The 20,769-nt window shown below is 41.7% G+C and overlaps 1 protein-coding gene across 2 annotated transcripts in view; it reads left to right on the top strand.

The window, feature by feature from the left end:
* Positions 1-20,769, top strand: part of SORCS3 (sortilin related VPS10 domain containing receptor 3) — a 592,738-nt gene that overhangs the window by 481,637 nt on the left and 90,332 nt on the right. For both annotated transcript variants that reach the window (XM_078434806.2, XM_078434805.2), the window contains exons 9-11: positions 5,096-5,275; positions 14,619-14,765; positions 16,298-16,400. In XM_078434806.2, the coding sequence (XP_078290932.2) occupies positions 5,096-5,275; positions 14,619-14,765; positions 16,298-16,400 (430 nt within the window). The remainder of the gene's footprint in view (positions 1-5,095; positions 5,276-14,618; positions 14,766-16,297; positions 16,401-20,769) is intronic.

Here is a 20,769-nt window from a genome sequence, read left to right as displayed (position 1 = left end):
CCCTCTCTGCTGCCACCTGCTCCCCCTTCTCCCCACACCCAGTTCTCTCTAGCTTTGTTTTATTTTCTAATCACTTCATAAAAGTAATTCTTTTCTGCCTTTACTCTTGAGGGACTTTAGATATGACAGCCAGACTGTTCCCCCTTTTGCAATAGCCTTTGCAAGTAAAGTCTCTCCCTACCTAAGTCTGGGTTTGCTTTTAGTTGACAGTAGAATATGTTTAATCCCATTTTGAATAATAAAAGAGAGGAGAGGGAAATATGCTTGAGAAAATTTATTATAATGATAATGATGGTGATATTAACCTTTTCCTTAATTTCCTTAGGACAGTTCTCCTTAATGTTTACATTTCCCCAAATACTGATTTATCCTTCTTTGCTCCCTTACAGCCATACTTCTTAAAATGTTATCTGTAATTCTTATCTCTTTGGTTGCTTCTTATCCACCCTTCCATCCACTGCCAGATGCCCTGTGCTCTCCCACAGCCCTCTCTCCACTATTCCACCAAAAATCCTCTGGCCATTGTTACCAGAGACCACCTCCACACCAAATCCAATAGACATTTGTATAACTCTTTTTTTTTTAACCACTCTGGAGCATTTGACAGTGTTAAAAAAAAATCCATACCTGATAATCTTCCCTTTGGAATATTTTATTCTGATTTCCTTTTCTGGATCCCTTTCCCTTGCCACCCATTAAATGTTGATCATCCTAAGTTCTCCTGGTATTCTGCATGGTTCCTTGGTGACCTCATCACTTCTCTTCATATTGGTGACATCTGTATACACAGCCCCATCCCATATCCACTGAACCCTAGACTGTATCTCCAACTGCCTATTTGAAGTACCTCCCCTAAATGATCTCATTGTAAAAATCTGGAACTGAGCTCAGAGTCTCTATATGATATCCCTAATATTTCATCCTTCTCCTCTGTTTACTTAGTCCATCTAAACTTTCATTGGTTATCTACCGTGTGCTAGATACTTAGTAAGTGCTAGAAATGAAGTGATAACTAAGAAAGGCACAGTGTCTGCCCTCTGAGAGGTTACAGTCTAGTGAGACAGACAGACATAAACTAAATGATTACGCAAGTATTTAATTATGAGTATTTAGTTACGATTGTGTGAACATGCTAAAAAGAAGCAGAGAATTTTGTAAGTCGGATATCTGATATATTATTAAAGATATGCCCTTTTCCTTCATCCCCCTGTGGGTTCTGCCTTCTTAATATCTCACCAGCCATTTCATAGGATTCTCATAGAATACCTGCTTTCTTAGCTCAGGCCCCCATGTGTCACTTTGGAGTTTGTTGCGGTGACCTCATAAGCCTTCCTCCCTGCCCCACTGAAATTCACCTTTCACACTGCCTCCACAAAGAATGAGATCACACAATGCAGCTGGTGTTCCCCAGCCAAATCTCTGCACTGATCAACTCGAATTCTTTTCTCAGGCTTAAAATCGTGTGCTAGTTTTGGATTTCTTTTCTGGGCGAAACTTAGGTGTGCCATACACAACCCCTTAGGATGCAGTCACTGTCTGTCCTCACCTCCCTCAGGGGAAAACTGCCTTCAGGCCATTCAAGTTCCACACATTTCCATGGATGCCCCACTCCTCTTCCTGTCAGTACTTGTGTGGGGGACCTTCATCAGGTTCACAAAAGGCCAAGAGTTGGGGTGCCTGGGTGGCTCAGTTGGTTAAGCTCAGGTCATGATCTCAGGGTTCATGAGTTTGAGCCTCATGTTGAGCTTTGTGGTGACAGCTCAAAACCTGGAGCCTACTTCAGATTCTGTGTCTGTCTCGCTCTCTGCCTCTCCCCCACTCACTCTCTCTGTCTCTCTCTCTCAAAAATAAACATTAAAAATTTTTTAAAAACAAAAAGGCCAGGAGTGAGGGATGTCCCCACCACCATTGGACATCTGCTTGAGGTCAGGTTCTACACCTTCTTCTCTGTATTCCTATTATAACGTTTGGCACATGACAGATGCTGTATATCATATGTGTTTTTACAGTGAATGAAGTAACAGTCGGCCCAGATTACACGAAAATGTTTCAGTCACGGGGAAGTATTTCCACCATTGCTCACCTATGAAGTCGCACATTTAGGTTTGTGAAAGGCAACTATGATTCTTCCAAATTAATGGTAGAAGGGTTTAGAGGGAATGCTACTTATCATGTTTTCCAAATAAAAACATGAAGGTGGTAACATCTGATGCTGCCAAAATTCCAGTTTAGTAAAGTCCCAATCAGAATTGACTTACTGATTTTTCCCCTCTTGGGTTTCTCTCTTCATCACTGATCAGATCTCTCCCTGCATGTTCTCAGGAGTAGCAAGAATGTCTTCATTGTCTTAGAAGGAGGTGACACGTGCTTTGGGGTTAGCTTGAGATCACAGGATTCAAGAAATATGCTTTATTATCATCAGATCCCTATTAGACCAATAATCCTGATAATGCTTTTATTGTTCTTGAAGATTTAATATCCTGGTTATTATTGGTTGATCCCTATTCAACTGTAAGATCTATTTGGAGAGAGGACACATAGTTTAGAGCTTTTTCAAAGACTGATTCCCCAGACTGCATGCACCTGGATTGCCTGCAAGGCTGGTTCAGATGGTAGAATTTAAGGCTCCAAAGCCAGATGTACTGAATCAGAACTGCAGGCAGTGGGACATGTGAGTCTACATGCTATTAAAATTTGCAGGTAATTTTGATGCATATTGAGTTATACTCCCACTGATACGGAGGCTAGCTTCTTGATTCAGATAGTCTTGGGTTTAAATCTTAGTAATATCATTTATTAGCTAAGTGACGTAGGGGAATTACGAATATCACAAGCAGACTTCCCAGAATCCTAGGTGCTAGAGAGCGCTGTCTCTCCCAGAGACTGCAATACCTGTTGGCCAGGTGATACGCGCCAGTACAGCTCCAAACTAAGATGCTTTCACAGCAAATCTGGCTGCCTTTAATCCCGACCATGCCCCAGTGTTTTAAGTTGTTTTTTTCCACTTATTTTACATTAGTTTAGTCTAAAATAACTTAGCTCATTCATTTTTATAACCAAAACATCTGGGAAAAGCCCGGCACTTCTATTGCATTTTTAACTGGGTAAGTGAATTTAATTCGTATTTCCTGCAGCTGCTATTTCCCCTCCTACCGGGTTCTTGGGCTTTCATTCCACACCAACACAACACAATTTCATCACATGGTTTTTAAGAAGAAGCCTTATTTCCATTTTCAAGCAGCTCAGAGGGAACCTGTAATTCTATAAGGTGCGTAAGCACAAATGAGCTACTGAGGTCTTAGTCAAGGCGACCTAAGGAGTTCAAGGCCAGAGGCTGAGATCTGACAGATTCGCCAATAAAAAGATCCAGAATTCTTCTCACTTTCCCACATCCTGGTTGTCCAAATCAAATGAGCTTCTCTTTTTTAAAATCATCCTGAGAGAAGCTTTCCATAGTTGTGTCATTATAGACATTGCTACCTCCTTTTGCTGCTGAAATCATTTTTGGGAAAGGTTGGCCAAATAAGGTAAAAGCTAGACCCAGCTTGGTGATTTACTTACTGTCAACTCCAATTGCCTGTGCCCCTACTATGAGTGCTTGCCACCACAGTGACAAGGGTCCTCTCCTGCTTTCCCAGGATGTCATTACTCTTTGCAATATATATCTATATATTAATGCATTTTTTAACTGCTTCCATTATGTCAAGTGTTCATCTGTGTCAACATCTTCTCCTGACAGGGCGAATTCCCTAGAGGAGGACTTGAGTTTGTGATAATCTTTGTATAGTGCCTAGCTACATATGAAAACTGGCTTTCATAAATTGTTTTGAATTGTGAACTGATTAGATTTGATTTTAGAAATGATCTAGTCCAGGTATGCAGACTAAATTGACTTCAGAGATCAGGAAGTTGATATTAATATGTAAGTGGCCGATCATAAGAACATTTGGGTACTGGAGGCTGAGACTTGAGTGCTGACTTTACCTAAAAGACTGCGCAGTCAGGTATTGAACAGAGACTGTGGTTGAACCAAATATTTGTGATTCATATTCATCTCATGGGTCATTGGATTACAACTTCTGATCTGGAGGCTGTCCAAATGCTTAGAAGCTAACAGGTTAGACTCCTATTACAAAGGTTCAAAACTTGGTTCTTCCTCTGACTAGCTATGTAATAAATATGAAGCAAGCTGGCAAACCTCTGTGTACCTTAGTTTATTCCTCAGTAAAATGGGAATAATACTGCCTCCACTGTAGAATTATTTGGATTTTTCACTAAAATAATACATTTAGATGACTTAGAATAAGTGCTCAGGTGTTAGCTATTCTTTTTATCAGTAGCCCAACCTCTTCAGTATTATGGTGAGAAAATTAAATCTCAGGGACCCAGATACATTCCACACCATATAGCTAACTTTTAGTAGAGTTTCTATTATGACCCAGAACACTAAATTCCAGGTTGAGTATCCTTTCTGCCATATCTGTGATTTTCAAATATTATGTTATTAGCAGCAGAACCTCCCTCACCTTTTACTCCCAAAATATTACATGGGACTCCAGTATAAAACAGATTCAGGTGGTATTGCTCTGGTTGAAACAGAGTTGGAAGCCCAGAATCCCACTCATTGGCTATGCCTCCATGCCATCCTTCTTGCAATCCCCATGACTCTGAAGATTCCAACGACAAGTTTCAAAACCACTACAATAAAAGTTTGAAAACATAAATGAAGATCTAAAGAAGGGATAAGCTCTGTCTTCTTTGCATGTGTGTTTCCTCTTGCAGGGCTGTATGTTTCTGTTAGCACTAACACTAACTCTCAGATATAAAACTAAAAAATGAAAGTGGATGAATCCCTTGGAGCCATAGAAAATGATACCCACCAAAGCCCCTTACACCCATCTTACTGTCACTTAGCAAGGAACAAAAATCACAAAGCTCTTAATATATAGCCTTGGTCCGACACAGAATTGTTTAACGCTGCCTATAACTCAGGCATTTTCTCAACCTCTCAATAAGTCATGGTAATTACTCTGGGTCCCACTGGGCAGAGAGATATGGAGATCTGAGTCCTTACAAGTTTTCCATCTTCTTACAGGACATGCACATCATCAGTACCGATGAGAACCAAGTGTTTGCAGCCGTCCAAGAATGGAACCAGAATGACACGTACAACCTCTACATCTCAGACACGCGTGGCATCTATTTCACCCTGGCCATGGAGAACATTAAGAGTAGCCGAGGTCTAATGGGAAACATTATTATTGAATTGTATGAGGTATGTAGCCAAGACTGTCCTGCACCTGGATCTGCCTCTCTTTTTCATGAATTTTAATGGCATAAACATAAGCATTGCAGTCAACTAGTCCTGGGTTCAGATCTCAGCTGCACCCTTTAGCAATTGTGTGACTTGAGGCAAGGGACTAACTTACCCGTGCCTCAACTTCCTCACCTGTAAAACATTTGCCAATGAGGTGGTTGTGAGAAGGAGAGATAACGTATGTAAGAGCATCCAGTGTGGTGGTTGACTCAGTGAGCTTTAACAAATGGTAGCTGAAGTTGATGTTCTTGCATGTATAAGCATGATTACAAGCCAGACATGCAGGTATTTGACCTAGATAGGCTCACTTAAGTTCCCCTTTCAACTCTATGGACTCGGAGTGGAGGCACGTATCTACTTATATATGTTATTTGGAAAATTCCATCCTATGAACAAATTTTATAGGAAAATAAAAGTGAATATCAGCGCTTGGAAGGAGGGTTTCCCTAAAATGCCACCAGATACCAACCTCTGCGCATGAGGGAAGAACGGGCCTTGACTTATGTTGAGTTGTTGTTATTGTTGTTGTTTAATATCAGCATCACCTTACTGAGTTTTCAGTTATATTGAGGTTTGTTTTTAAATGTGATCACCAGTTAAAGAATAATTTATCTAGGAAAACAAGTGATTCCTCATAGGAACTAGAGAAAAAAAAACTAATTGTTTCAGTGCCCCTAAGGCTATGGTACTTTCTTGTATCTCTAGTGGCTGTGTATGACCTTTGATGGTCCTGGCCACAGTGCCCACCTTGGTATGATGGATTGATTTGAGTAAAGGGATGTATTTTATTATCCAGCATTCACTCGTAACTAGTGGTCAACCTACACGTTACACTGGTTGAGGACATTCATTTGTGGAGGGGGAAGTTGTCTTTCATGAGTGGTAGCTTCAGATGGTATGGGTGAGCTGCTCCCTTAGGAGTTTTCATCTTTGGGGAGTGGGAGCAGCTTTTAGAAAAGAGGGATCAGTGCAGGGGCTTCTACTTTGCAGTGGTCTCTTCTGAACAGTGCCCGTCAAAGTTCCAGCATCCCTGTATTGGTATCTAAGTTGGCTCTTCAGTTACTGAGAGCAGGGGAAACATATACGATTCTAGTTATTTTGTTAGGCAGGATTACACAAAGGTCTGGGGTGAAGTGAATGTCAGTGGGTATAAAAAACAAAATCAGTAGAAATAACCGTGATTTCCTAGGAGGTAGTTGACAAATACTGAAAGAATTCCCTTAACAAACAAGGTCCCAGTTTGGAAAATTGTCCAGATTTCTTCTCAGAGTTATGAAAATGGGCAAAGATGACTAAGGTGTGTAAAGGGCTTTGGGAAGCTTACATTTACATGCCTCTATTCATACCTGGAAGAAGAAATATACATTGTTACTGGGCAGTAAGTCACATCTAGTGGGAAGGTTTGGATGAAATGTTCCCAGGACTCAGGCCATTCCAACCAACATTCCAAACCAAGTTCCTATTTGCATAAGTGAGGCTATCAAGGTGAGAGGATTACTCATACTCCTGCAGTTAGACTCCAGTAGGACAGAGTAGGCATTGCTGCAGATGATCTTTCAATTGTGAACTCCCTGTGTCTCTGGTCCTTTTGATAAGTCAGGTGAGTTTGGCACTGTGCTGTTCCTTTCCTAATAAAGGCACCTAAAACCCCTTGGTCATTGTGAATAGTGAGCCACTCTGATCTGAAGTAGAACAAGGATTAAAGTGAAGAATGTGCCTAGATACATGTAATCTCTTTTGTCTTGCTGAAGGCAGTCTTGCATTTTCAGTTTTGTTGGGAAAAATGCATAGTGTCATTTTATCTATAGAGAAGCAAGACATACCAGGCAAGGCGACTTCTCTAAAACCAGTTCTGTTGAGCTTGTTTTCCATTTAATTTTATCAAGGTTCATTGTGCCCCTACTTTGTGTTAAAGCCCATGAGCAAGGGAGGAGAGATACTAGTTCGTACCCTCAGGAAGCTGGCCATCTAGCTTGTTGGACTTCGGGGAAGTCAGTGAACGAAGTTCCTTTTTTACCTGCCCAGATTGGAATCAGTTGAGACAGAGACAAAGGGTGAGAGAAATGGAGATCAGATGTCAGTGTTATTTCTTTTTAAAAGTTACATAGGAGGGAGTGGGCTTGCTAATACTGCACCCCAGAACTGGATACACCCATCCAGTCACATGCACAATTAGTAAATGCTCTTCTGTGGAAGCCTCTTCCTGTAACATCATTGCAGTGAGATATAGAGAATGTGATCTTTGCAGGCAGAGCCCTAAAATAGTGAACATGGGGATGAGCCATACATGCCCAGTTATTTTTTTGCAATGTTACCAATCTTATTATAAGACTTTTTGCTCTGGGGAGGAAGAAGTAGAAGGCATTCCATATTTTGAGAGTGGCAGGAGCCAAGAACTAGATGGATAGTGTAGATTTGCGAGACCATGAACTAGCCAATCTAATTGCATAGAACAGATTATTGTCAGGTACGAGAATGAGTGCCAGATAAATGGTTGGATTTCAGATTCTATAAGGCATTTAATACCAAGGGAATAAATTGTATCCTCACGCTACCTAGACTATGACCATATTAAGGGTTTTTAGAGGGTGATGCTGTTTTGCACCTGGAGATGCATTCTGTGATTTGGAGATAAAGCTAAATTTAATTGGTCTCTAGGGGTCATTAGTTTTTAACCTTCTTCACTGGAGATTCTCACAGAAACTGAGATAGTGTAACATATGGCCAGTTAGCAGAGAGACTATAATTTTTCTGGACTCTGAATGCCCTTGAGTAATGCAGCTGGGAAAACTAGTAAGCTTTCACATTCAATTCAACTAAATTGAATACACTTTCATAGAGTGTATTTTGTTTGATGAGATGTGGCTAGTGCATGAGACTCACAATCTACTGGAAAGATATGTGATTCTATTAGGGTAGTTAGTGATCATAGACTAACTTGTATTAAGGCTATGATTTTCCATGTTGTAGGATCAATAAGGAGGAAGGTGACTTCTAACTTGAGGAATTTGGGGAGTCCTTTAAATGAGTTGGCTTAAAGGATGAATTACTGGAGCTTGAGAGAAAGACAGGTCTGGTGGAATCCCAGCATGAGATGAGAACTAGAGTCTGATGACTAGATGCCCATTTTCATGGAATGTGGAGAGATTTTTGGAAACACTGGGGGTAAATATTGTGACTATACTAGTAAAGAGCTGGATTGAAGAGTTGCGCATTTATTTGATGGGCTAACATTTCTCTGTGTTTTTCCCCTACATCTACATACCTAAAAAATGATATTCAGATGCGTGACATAGTCTCCTATGCCACATTAATGTCTAACTTTATATTATAATGTGATAGGATATTATACCTGTTTAACCTTGTCTGAAATGTCAGGGATGCCTTTAGGTAACATGGATGTGAGGTGGCTCAGAATGAGCACAGCCACTTAAATCTACTTACTAGTGTATCACTCTATTTTGCATGTGGCCCTCTCAAGCTTCTTCTTGACCGCGGAAAGGAGACAAAGAAAATGAGAACTTACTTGAGAATTCACCTTACAGGTCTTGTCTCTAAAAGACCTTGGAAACCAATGGGATTCCACCCCACTGAATGTCCTAAAACCAAGTAAAGCAGAGACATTGTGTGTTTCCTGGTCTGTTGGAGCAGTCTCCTACTGTAGAGTCCCATCTCGTTCTTTAATCCCTGCTTCAAAGTACAAAATTGTCATGGCTGTAATTACATAATCAGGTGAGAAAATAATTCTTGAAGGACAAATAATAATGTTTTTTAAGGTGTCAGAGCCTGTTCCATCAAAACAAGTCTGGTGTTGACAATGAATGTAATCTATTATGTGTGTTCACCATTCTTCTATGATACTCGTTTCGCATAGAGCTTTGTTGTGGTTTCTTTACATCACACATTACTAACTCTAAACTTCATTTCTTCTTAGTTGCTTTCCACAGATAAATCAAGAAACAAATATCCTTTCCAACGCCCTCAATTATATTACAGAAACATGCTCTGAGCTGCTAGTCGGATGCATTTTTTTTTCAATATTTTCCTGGATATTAAGCATCCAACTTGTACCTCATCGTAATAATAACAACAGCATATGAGACAATGCCTTAGACCGGCATTGTTGAATAAATATATAATACAGGCTACAGATGCAGTTCTAAATTTTCTACTACTCACATTTTAAAAAGTAAAAATAAACAGGCGAAATTAATTGTAATAATATGTTTTATGTAACAAAATTATCTAAAATATTATCATTTTAGTATGTGTTCCATTTGAAAAATACTAATGAGATATTTTATTTTTTTCCATACTGAGTCTACAAAATTCAGGGTGTATTTTACACTTCCCACACATCTCAATTCCTATGCTAAATTTTCATCAGAAATACTTGATCAGTATTTACATTTCATAAAATTTACAGTAGAAAAAGAAGATTCACATACCCAAGTTATTCCAAACATACTTAAAGTTTGCCAATAACAGAATTGGGTGTCAGTTTTTAAATTGAAGTTCAAATTGCTTAAAATCAAATACAGTTAAAAATCATTTCCTTAGTTCCCACCGACCACATTTCAAGTGCTCAGTAGTCATATGTAGTTAGTGGCCATGGTACTGAATTGCATAACCCTAAATAATGTATATACTTTTTCTTATTTATCAATTGCCCTATCTCTTTGTGGCAGGTATCATTCTCCCTTGTGCCTATGAGAGTACAGAGATGCAGAGAATTTAGTAAGTTGGCTGAGATCATACATATAGTAAAATGGTGGAGCTGTGTTTAAACCATTCCATGTCTATTTGATTAAAAAGCCCAGGCTCTTTCCACTATGCAATTTTTCACATTTATGTTTTTTTTTTTTTAATTGAAGTATAATTTATGCGTAGTAAAATTTACCCTGTTTGGTATACAGTTCTATGTGTTTTGACAGGGATACACAGTTGTGTAACTATCATCATTATCAAGATAGAGAACAGTTCTGTCACACCAAAATATTTCCTTTTTGTAGTCAACTATCCTCCTACCCTAAATCACTGATTTATTTCTCTCTCCTGATTCACCTTTTCTAGATTTTCATGTCACTGGAATTATACAGTAGATAGCCTTTTGAATTTGGCTTCTTTTACTTAGAATAATGCATTTGAGGGGCTCCTGGCTGACTCAATTGGTTAAGCATCCAGCTCTTGATTTCAGCTCAGTTCATTATAACATGGTTTGTGAGTTCAAGCCCCACATTGGGCCTTGTGCTGACGCTGTGGAGCCTGCTTGGGATTCTGCCTCTCCTTCTCTTTCTGTGCCTCTCCAACTTGTGTGCACGCTCTCTCTCTTTCTCTCTCAAATAAATAAATAAACTTCAAAAAATTAAGGGGCGCCTGGGTGGCTCAGTTGGTTAAGCGTCTGACTTCGGCTCAGGTCATGATCTCACCCTTTTTGAGTTTGAGCCCCGCGTCGGGCTCTGTGCTGACAGCTCAGAGCCTGGAGACTGCTTCAGATTCTGTGTCTCTGTCTCTTTCTGCCCCTCCCCCACTTGTGCTCTGTCTCTCTCTATCAAAAATAAATAAAATGTAAAAAAGAACATTTTTAAAAAATTAAAAAAAATAATAATGCATTTGAGATCCATTCATGTTGTTGAATATCAGTAGATATTCCTTTTTTATTGCTGAGTAGTATTCCATTTGTGGATATGCCCTAGTTTATCCCTTCATTCAGCAGTTGAAGGACATTTAAGTTGTTTCCAGTTCTGTGAGCTAATGAATAAAACTTCTATAAACATTCACCAGAACATAAGTTTTTTTTATTTCTCATGGTTATACACCTAGGAGTAGGATTGTGGGATTGAATGTGTTTCTAAAGTGGCATCCCCACCAGAGATGTATGAGAGTTCTGGTTGCTTCACATCTTCACCAACACTTGGCATTATCAGTTGAGAGTGTGTGTGTGTGTGTGTGTGTGTGTGTGTGTGTGTGTGTGTAGCTACTGTAAAGGGGCCTAATGGCACCTTATTGTGTGTTTAATTTGAATTTCTTAATGACTATGTTGACCTCCCTAGGATGGATAAAATGAGACCCTGTGAGTCATCCATAGTATTTTGCTTTCTTTACCCATCTTAGTGATGTTTCCTTGCTTTCCCTGTCCCTTGTGCCTGTGCCCCGCCTTTGCTTTATCATGACTTTAAGTGACCCATCTTGGGCTAAATGATCAACTGCTGTTAGATTCCACAAGGCCATCTTTCCCAAACTCACCTTGACCCGCCCCTCACCATAGGTCCCACTGTAGGGACAGCCCACAGCAGACCATGATAATTGTTTTTCTCAGCAGAGCCCCGGTTTCCTTGTCCTAAGGGCCCAGGGAGGTGAGCAACAGATGACCATGCCACCTGGACTTAGTACTCTGCCAAGAGGCCGCTGTCAGTTTCCCTTCAAACCTCAAATTGATTCCCAGAAGGAAAGTGGGCCAGGCAGGCCCGCACTTGTCCCACCCTCTTCTGTGGGCACCATCACAAGCTGTTGCCCTTCTCTTTGAACTCTGGGGCCAGCAGCTGCGGCCATGCTTCTGATTTCAAATAACAGTGGGAGGTCACATAGTTAGAGTTTATCAGATGCCAAGTACCTCTTTGGATGGAAGAGTCAAAATGTGTGTTTCCTTCCCTAATCCCTTTATGTTGTAGGTAGTGAGGGTAAGTAGTGTTTCATGATACTTTTGCGTCAGAGACATATATGGGTCTACGTATATACTCACACATGTATATGTGGGTGTGAGGACTAGACTGAGCATAAACACATTTCATTCTTGGGCCGCAGTCAGAAAGGTTGAAAGCTGTTGGTCTAGGGCATGCAAAAGCAAAGGGCCCTCCAAACTTATAGTCCATTTATACACGATACAGAGCCAAGAAGCAACTCAGTAATAATGTAAGGGTTTTAAACAATCCAAATGCAAGTGGGAAGTGTTCTGGTTCTTTCAGACTGGAGGGAGATTGCTTGTGGCTCCTTTGTAACTGCAGAAGAAACACCTTCAGAGCTGCAGATGTGTTCCTTCCTATATCTTTTATATCTTTTCAGACCCCATTCTCCTGATTTTTCTCTCCTAATACGTCGGGATTGCAAAAATTGCTCATCTGAATGGTGGAGCGCTCATTGGGAAACTATGGTAGTGACCATTCCATTTGCCAAAGACACTCATCCAGAAGAACTGGACATAGCTGAATGGCTAGTAATTCATGCTGTAAGGCATCCAGCTAGGAGGCAGCAGATGGGGGTGACAGGAGCCCCACATGAGATGTCTAAATCAGACCTGTATATTTTCTCCCAGGAAGTAGACAGCAAGGCCCTAGGTACGTGTTGTGCTGGAAGGGGCCAGCTGGCTTAGGTGAGACAGTTCTCTAGATCATTACCTGGTGGTCCAACAGAAAAGGTACCAGCTCTGTGGCTGAAGATAATACCAAAAGTCCTCCATCAGACAGATGATTCTAAAGAAACACAGGGTCCGGGGCGCCTAGGTGGCTAAATCGGTTGAGTATCTGACTTCCGCTCAGGTCATGATCTCATGGTTCGTAGGTTCGAGCCCCGTGTCAGGCTCTGTGCTGACAGCTCAGAGCCTAGATTTTGCTTCAGATTCTGTGTCTCCCTCTCTGTCTGCCCGTCCCTCACTTGTGCTCTCTCTGCCTCTCAAAAATGGATAAATGTTTAAAAATATTAAAAAAAAAAAGAGAAAAAGAAAGAAACACAGAGTCCACTCTCTGTAAAGAATGATTGATAGTCAGGTTTAAGAGAAACACTTTTGAAGTTGATTTTAAAGACCGAGGTGGTCTGAGAGACTCAGAGCCCCTGGATGAGCATGGAAGACACCAGTCTTCCTGCAATGGCACTGAGTTTAAGCAGTGAGGACAGGGAGGGTTTGTCTTGGGAAGGACAGAATTCTGACACCAGTGCCCCTCCCCCTACTTCAGCTTTTTTGTCTGTACCCACCCTCTGTTCAAGTTAGGAATCTAATCAATTCCACTGTTGGCCATTTGTCAAATTCTCCTGGTGGTGTCCTTCCCAGATAAATTCTATTCTCTGCTTGACATTCTTTGTCCATTATTTTGTTTTGTTTTTTTTTGTTTGTTTTGTTTTTGTTTTTATTTGGGTTGGCATTCTTTTTCAAGGGCAGTCAGGTTACTTTAAAAGAAAAAACAAACAAAAAAAACCCCCAAAACTTCTTATTTCATCAACTGAATTGTGTAATTAAATAAAAGAGCTGACTTCTGTGAAATCCTTTCCCACTGTTATTCTGCAAGTTAACCAGGATCCTAAAAGAATGGGGGAATAAATATACTTAAAATTCTGAGGTATCTATTTCCAGAAAATCTACCATTCAACCTCATGTTTATATGTATTTAAATGATTTGACTTCCCTTTTGGCTTTGGAACATGCTGGGATTATATAGGAAGTTAGGGAATCTTTCTTTGACATAGAGTGTTGTTATTCTTAGTATCAGTTCATTGCCCAAAATGTAGACATAGAAGGAATAAAAGTTTGAGTTGAATCTGTCCTTACTCCAGAACCTTTCTGGATCATAATTTTTTTTTTTAATTTTGTGGTGATGCTCTTCTGTCTTCTAAATATCAAGGGTATGCAAATTCCAATACATCAGGAGCTTTGGCAAGAGTGCTGTGCATTATCTCATGTATCCATTGTTAGCCAACTGAGGAAAATAGGAAGGGCAGGTCTGATTCTGTCTGTTTCAAAGTGGCCATTGGCTGAGACCCAAAGATGATATGGAAGTTACGCAAAGTCACACAGAGAGCCGGTGGCACAGCCAAAGATGGATGCCAGGTTACCAAGCTGGGTCATCTGCCTACAAATAGATGTCTCACTACTAATTAGGATGCCTAAACTTCTAGCATTAGGGATTATACCTTTATGCTTTCAAAATCTGCCTACAAGCTCCTCCTGAGCAAAAGTGCACGTTCCCTAGAAGAGTTAACTCCTTCAGGTATTATCAACCACTGCCACCTCAGAGGGAATGTTAATAGTTAAGGAAGGATAAAATCCTATAAACAAAGTGTAGAAACATGTAAAGTGGGAAAATGAATATCAGTAAAAGGGCAATGGGACATCTGGGTTGGTGTCAGGTGAGGAGAGTACAGAGATTAACTTATACTTCTCCCAAAGACCACATGGCATATGGCATTTCTCACCATGTTCCTCCTCTTCTATTCTTTTGTACTCCCAAAACCCCATGGAAAGTGCTAGTCTTCTCCAAGAGTATCAGCATTTGGCCCAACATGGTTCTCCATCTCTTGCCCTTTTTCCTAGGTAGCAGGTATCAAAGGGATATTCTTGGCAAACAAGAAGGTAGATGAGCAAGTGAAGACATACATCACATACAACAAGGGCAGAGATTGGCGCCTACTTCAAGCTCCAGATGTGGACCTGAGAGGAAGTCCGGTACACTGCCTGCTGGTTAGTCATTCAGTCTCACATGAGGTCCATGGGCAAGCTGGTCACCTGGGATGTTGCATCAGGGGCTTTCTTCCAGCATGGGGTTCATAGGAACTTGGGTGGTGCCGAGCAGGGATTTCCCACAACTCCCAGGGAGATGATCTATGGACTCAGATTGCCATACCACCTGGATGGAAAGTTCAGTTGAAACCCACAGGCTTTTACTGAAAATGTACTATGTGCTCCAACTCCTAAGATAAAGAAATGTTTAAGAGAAAGTGCCTGTGTTCCAGGGCCCCAGACAGAGCTCATGGATAGAAACACATTTGTTAACTGATACTGCTGTGATACAGTTTGAGAAATGTTTGATAGATGTCAAGGGAAGCAAAAGTTGCCTTGGAAGCCCAGAAAAGGTCAGGTGTGTCCACATGGGATAGGAGCTAATCTAGCAACATTCCCAAGGTAACAAGTGTATGGAATATTGAGGTTGGCACTAAGGACGACATGCTGTATAAGAAGTTTTTTCTGCCCTCAGGTGTGACAACTCTTGGTGGGGAGCGAAGACCCATCATTAACAGTGAAATTCACAACCTTCACGCTCTCTTAGAGAGGATGCTCTCTTCTAAGGCCCCAGAAATGGTTATGTGTCCCCTTAGCCAAAAGTTGCCTTCTGCCACTTATTAAGAAGGTTTATTAGGCATTTACTGTATTCTAGACATTATATCAAAGACTGGGGCTGTGGGGACATTCAGGGCCTTTCCTCTTTTGTGGATGGCAGTCTAATCCCATGTTTTCTGCTTGAGGTCTCAGGAAGATCAGAGACCAATGTGCACCCACCTCTAGGAGCTGGTCACAGAATGAATTTTATTTTTCCCTAGGCCTTACCCAAGGCTTTCTCTTATTTTCTTAACCTCATTTTCTCCTTTCCGAATTTTCATCATTTTCTTGTTTTTACTTATTATACAAGATACATCTCTATAAATCCCTAATCCTTTTTAAAAACACCTAAATATGAATAAATGAGTAAATACATTTATATGAGTTTTAGACAATGGCTTCAAACATTTCAGGTAAAATTCAAGTAACATCATATACAGGAATTGCATAATAAAAGAGGAACTGAAACAATCTGGTTGAACAAGAGGGTAGAGGGCGTGGAGACTGCTTCACATAGCTTCTCTCCCTCCCTCCCAGTGGCCACCTACACCTGTAAAAAGCAGGATGTGAATGTCAAGATCAGACACAGAGGGAGGTCGGGATCATCCTGTGGGAAGTAATGGTCAGGGAGGCTTCCTAATGCTGACTGTGAACTGGACCTTGATGGATGGGGCAGGGGTGATGAGGAAGAGGGGGCAGGGGCTACAGTTGTGATGGCGGGGGGGCAGCTGCAGATGTGAGCATACCTGCTGTCTCAGGGGGAAATGTCTCCTTGCCCAAATCTGAATATGTGGCTGTTTCTGGAAGCTGAGCATCTGGAAGGCTTGTCTCTGGTGGGGCAGGGTGTGTGTCAGAAGTTTGCTGGAATTAAGCTGTTTTCTTCTTCTCCGTTGTAGCCCTTCTGCTCCTTACACCTGCACTTGGAGATCTCTGAAAATCCGTATTCCTCAGGAAGAATCTCTAGTAAGGAGACAGCCCCGGGGCTTGTGGTGGCTACAGGTAAGGAAGACACTCCTGGGGCTTCTTCCTCTCTGAGGGCTTCTGGAATATGTTTATCACCTCTTTGGAATCATTTGAGCGTTGGGGGAAAGCAATGGGTGCTCTCCCCAGTAAATAGGCAGGGTTACGGAACCCCAGGGCCAGTCTAATGACCCAGGAAAAGAACTCCAGACACTTGACACTTCTAGGTTAATGAGCATCCCACACAGTCACAGAGCAGTCCCCTGGGCTTAGCAAGAGACCAGAGTTCCTCTCAAAGTAAACTGACTGATCAGAAGGCTTGTTTGTAATAGGGAATTCTCACTTTAAGACATCATGATATGTGAACTTTCCAGCTCACCAAATATAAGTTGAGGTCATTTTCTCTTTACACAGAGGATTCTTTGCAAAGAGTTTCACCCCAGAGCTGTTTTTAATCAGGAGGTCTCTGGTGCATGTAAAGGTTTGTTTACACATGATGAACCACTTGGCTAAGAGCCTGGGGAAAAGGGCAGAAAAACCTAAGGTTGCATTGTTGGAACCACTGTCCACTGAACATCAATCAGAAATGAAGATAAAGCAACTCTGAAATGAAAAATGAAAGTCTCTGGGGAATGTGTTCTGATTAGCATGCATTTGATTTACATGTACCTTTTCAGGAATACATTGATGGCATAAAGCAAGGCAGGCTTCTAATCTCAGAAGTTAGAGCTCCAGTGTTAGGCTCTTTTCTAATGAGAGAAGATAAATTCACAGTGACTTCCTGAGATGGTATATTCTGTCCTGTCTTATCAACTCAAAGCTCTGGCTCCTGGAGTTACTGCTCTCCTAGACAGGACTTCCTTCTCCTTGGCTCCAGCTGCATGAACTTCTAAATACCATCCATGACTGACCACACTGATCAGATTTGCAGCAAGTGTAGCCCTCTAGCATTCCAGTCCATTTCTCTCAACCCCGTAGGGATTAGATCCCCATATTTAACACCATTGGCTTCAGGACTGGCTTCCGCCCAAGATAATGAGTGATGACGGCAGGCTCTGTTACTGTTCTGGCTTGAGGAGTGATCCCCAAACCCCCAATCCTTGGGGGCTGAACCTGTCAACTCAGGGACTGCAATACTCTCTAATTTTCCTCAAGGCCTACAGGACATCCTGGGGTGGAGTAGGAGGAACATGGAAAACAGTAATCAATAATCAAAGTAATATTATTTAGCATGTCAACTATGTAGCCAGGCATTGTCCTATGTGGCTTAACCACTCTGAACTTCAGTGTTTTCCTTGGTGAAGTGGGATTAACGGTATTGACATAACAGAATTGAAGGATTCAATGAAGAACTGGATTTAAGGCACTCGAACAGTGCCTAGGACATAGCGAGTACTCAATACACGTTACCTGTTATTATCAGTAATATTACAGAAGTTTAGCCCTGTTCATCTTGCGCCAGAAGACTATGTATGATTTGGGCGTCTCCTTCAACAGAACCCATAAATCATATGCATACACTATGCATGCACTGAATGAATGAATACACTCCTTGTTGTCCTGCTTTCCGAGATGAGCTCTGACACTCACCAGCCTTATGAATTTGGCTTAGTTCTTCAACCACTGGGCTTCGTTTTCCTATTTATAAAGCAGACTTTTTCCCCCTACCTTGTGGGGGGTTCGTAAGAATTAGAAGAGAGTGTCCACAAGACCCCCAGCAGAGTACTCAGAATACAGTGAGGTAGGATTAGTTTAGTTATTACCTGTGACCATTATGTGTTTCTAAATTAGTCAAATGTTAAGTCTTTATAAATTGACACACATGGAGACATTACAGATTTGTTTTGAAAGTTTTTATTTGTAGACACTTGACCCTTGAACAACAGCGGGAGTTGGGGGCATCAATCCCTACATCATCAAAAATCCACATATAACATTTGAGTCCCTGAAACTTAACTACTAATAACCTAGCGTTGACCAGAAGCCTTACCAATAACAAACAGTTGATTAGCATGTATTTTGCATGTCATACGTATTACATACTGTATTCTTATAATAAAGTAGGCTAGAGAAAAGAAAATGTTATTAAGAAAAGAATAAACTGAGGGTTGATTGGGGGTGGGAGGGATGGGAGGGTGGGTGATGGGTATTGAGGAGGTCACCTGTTGGAATGAGCACTGGGTGTTGTATGGAAACCAATTTGACAATAAATTTCATATTAAAAAAATAAAATCATGAGAAAGAGAAAATGCATTTATAGCACTGTACTGTATTACTGGAAAAAAAAATCACACATAAGTGGACCTGCACAGTTCAAATTCATGTTATTCAAGGGTCAACTGTGTACCAGAATTTACTAATGCCTTTTATTCTCCCCTTTGTAACTCTCATAACTTTGTATGGCTCTTTGCCATACAAATGTCCCTGGGACTTTGGGAAGGCTATAACCCAGCCGAGGAGAGTCTGACGAAAAGCCAGAGCTAGATGTCTAGCACATGCCTTCATGTTCCCAGCTTCTGCTTAGCCTGCTTGCCAGCTCTCCCTGGGAGGTTGTTTGTTATCAGGAAAACAATTATGAAGTCAGCCACGGGTGCCCTCAGTGGCCTGCATGGAGCCTGTCTCTAGGGCCCTTTCCCATGTCCAGGCATTTCATCTGCCTCCAGGTGCCTGTGACCCTGGGCCCCCTTCCCTCCACCCCTGGTGCTCACTGCCTCTTCCTCTTTGCCTTGAGGTGTATTCTTGGGGGAGCTGCGTGGAGGAAAGGATTCGTCTCCAACTCCTGTTGAGGCCATCTCAGAGGGCAGATAGAATGCCAGTCTGGAGAGTTTGACAGTTGCTTTTAGCAGAGCGGGGACACTAGGGCTCTAAATATTCTTACCACTGTGTTTTCAAGCAAGGTGTCAAGACCCTGCATCTTCACAGTGCCTTGCAGCGTGCAAAGCGCTCTCCGTGCCTCCATTGCACAACAGTGCTAGGATGTGAAAGAGGTGATGACTCTCCTCCATTTACAGATGAGGAGATGGAGGAGGAAGAGGAAGAGGTATTGTGCTCACACCAACACTCTGTCTGGTTCCAAGTCTAGTCCTGAGCCCCTTCACCTGCCAGTTGCAAGATACCCCGGGCTCCCTACCAAGCTTCCTGTGAACTGAAGCTCCATGGGGGCGCTCTCCTCCCTGCAGTGGGTTGTGCCCCATCTGCTTCCTTTTCCATCTTTTCACCGAGCCCTTAGTCCCCTGAATGGGCATCTGTGCTAGCGAGACCCCAAAATTATCTCTTTCTTTCTTTTCTTTCTTTTCTTTTCTCTTTCTTTCTTTCTTTCTTTCTTTCTTTCTTTCTTTCTTTCTTTCTTTCTCTTCCTTCCTTCCTTCCTTCCTTCCTTCCTTCCTTCCTTCCTTCTTTTTTTTTTCTTAGCACAAGTGTTTAAGGAGCAGAGCAAGGTAGCTTTGAGAGGAAATGGGAATTTTTAAAAGTTGTTTAAAGCTGCCAAAAGGGCAGTGGAGCCTCCAGAACTGACCAGCTAAGCCATTGGTGAGAGAAGCTTCATGTTCTTCTCTGTGTCTCTCCCCTTCCCCTTTCCCATCACATCTCTTAAGTGAGGAACAGCTACATCCTCTTCTAATCAGATCAGAGGTCACTTTGGTGAGCTTCGCAGTCCCACGTCAGCCAGTAGGGTGCCTTAGTCAAATCTTCTTTATCTGACGCCATAACCCAGATTCTTCCTGTCAGGGATTCCCCATAGGGCCACTTAGGGACTGCTGTGTTCTGAGATCCAGTTGTCTTGGAGACATCTTTTCTGCCTCTTCATCTGGGAACCAACTTTTTTTGGTTCTTGTGCTCAGTAGCAATTTTTTAAGGGCTCCTTTCAGTTGGTGGAAGATATTTCCAGAAAAAGACATTGCTGTGAGCCTTGGATTCTCATCACCACAGAACCTCCAAAGTCAGTCTGGTGGAGCTTTGAAAGAGAGGGGCTTAGGAAGATGACAGAACCAGCTCCTACAGAGAGTACAAGGTGATGAGACAAACCCTAAGAAGCCATTACAGGAATAGCAGATTCCAGCTCAAGGGTAACTGTGCTTTTGTGCCTGTTTCTAGCTCTTTGCCACCTTGGTAGACATTCCTGATTGATCACTATACTCTGTTCTCTTGAAACTAAGTATGACTTCAGAATCCTTCTTGTCACAATGCTCCAGGCAGCCATCCCCAAACGACATGAGTTGATATTGTCTGCCCCATCCCTCCTTTCTTTCTTCCAAAACCTGTATCTAGAGAGTTGAATTCCAGATTCCAGACAGATCTCCATAGAGCTGCTCATGGTGCCTCTCTTCGCTCCACTCACACCTACTGCCTGAGCCCTGAGCCCTGGGGTTATTTTTGGAAGCCAGAGTGTCAAAACAAGTTGGCTAGCTGT

Source organism: Panthera onca, chromosome D2 (genome assembly GCF_046562875.1).
Source record: "Panthera onca isolate mPanOnc1 chromosome D2, mPanOnc1 haplotype 2, whole genome shotgun sequence".
Lineage (NCBI taxonomy): Eukaryota > Metazoa > Chordata > Mammalia > Carnivora > Felidae > Panthera > Panthera onca.
This window is presented reverse-complemented; position numbering and strand designations above follow the sequence as displayed.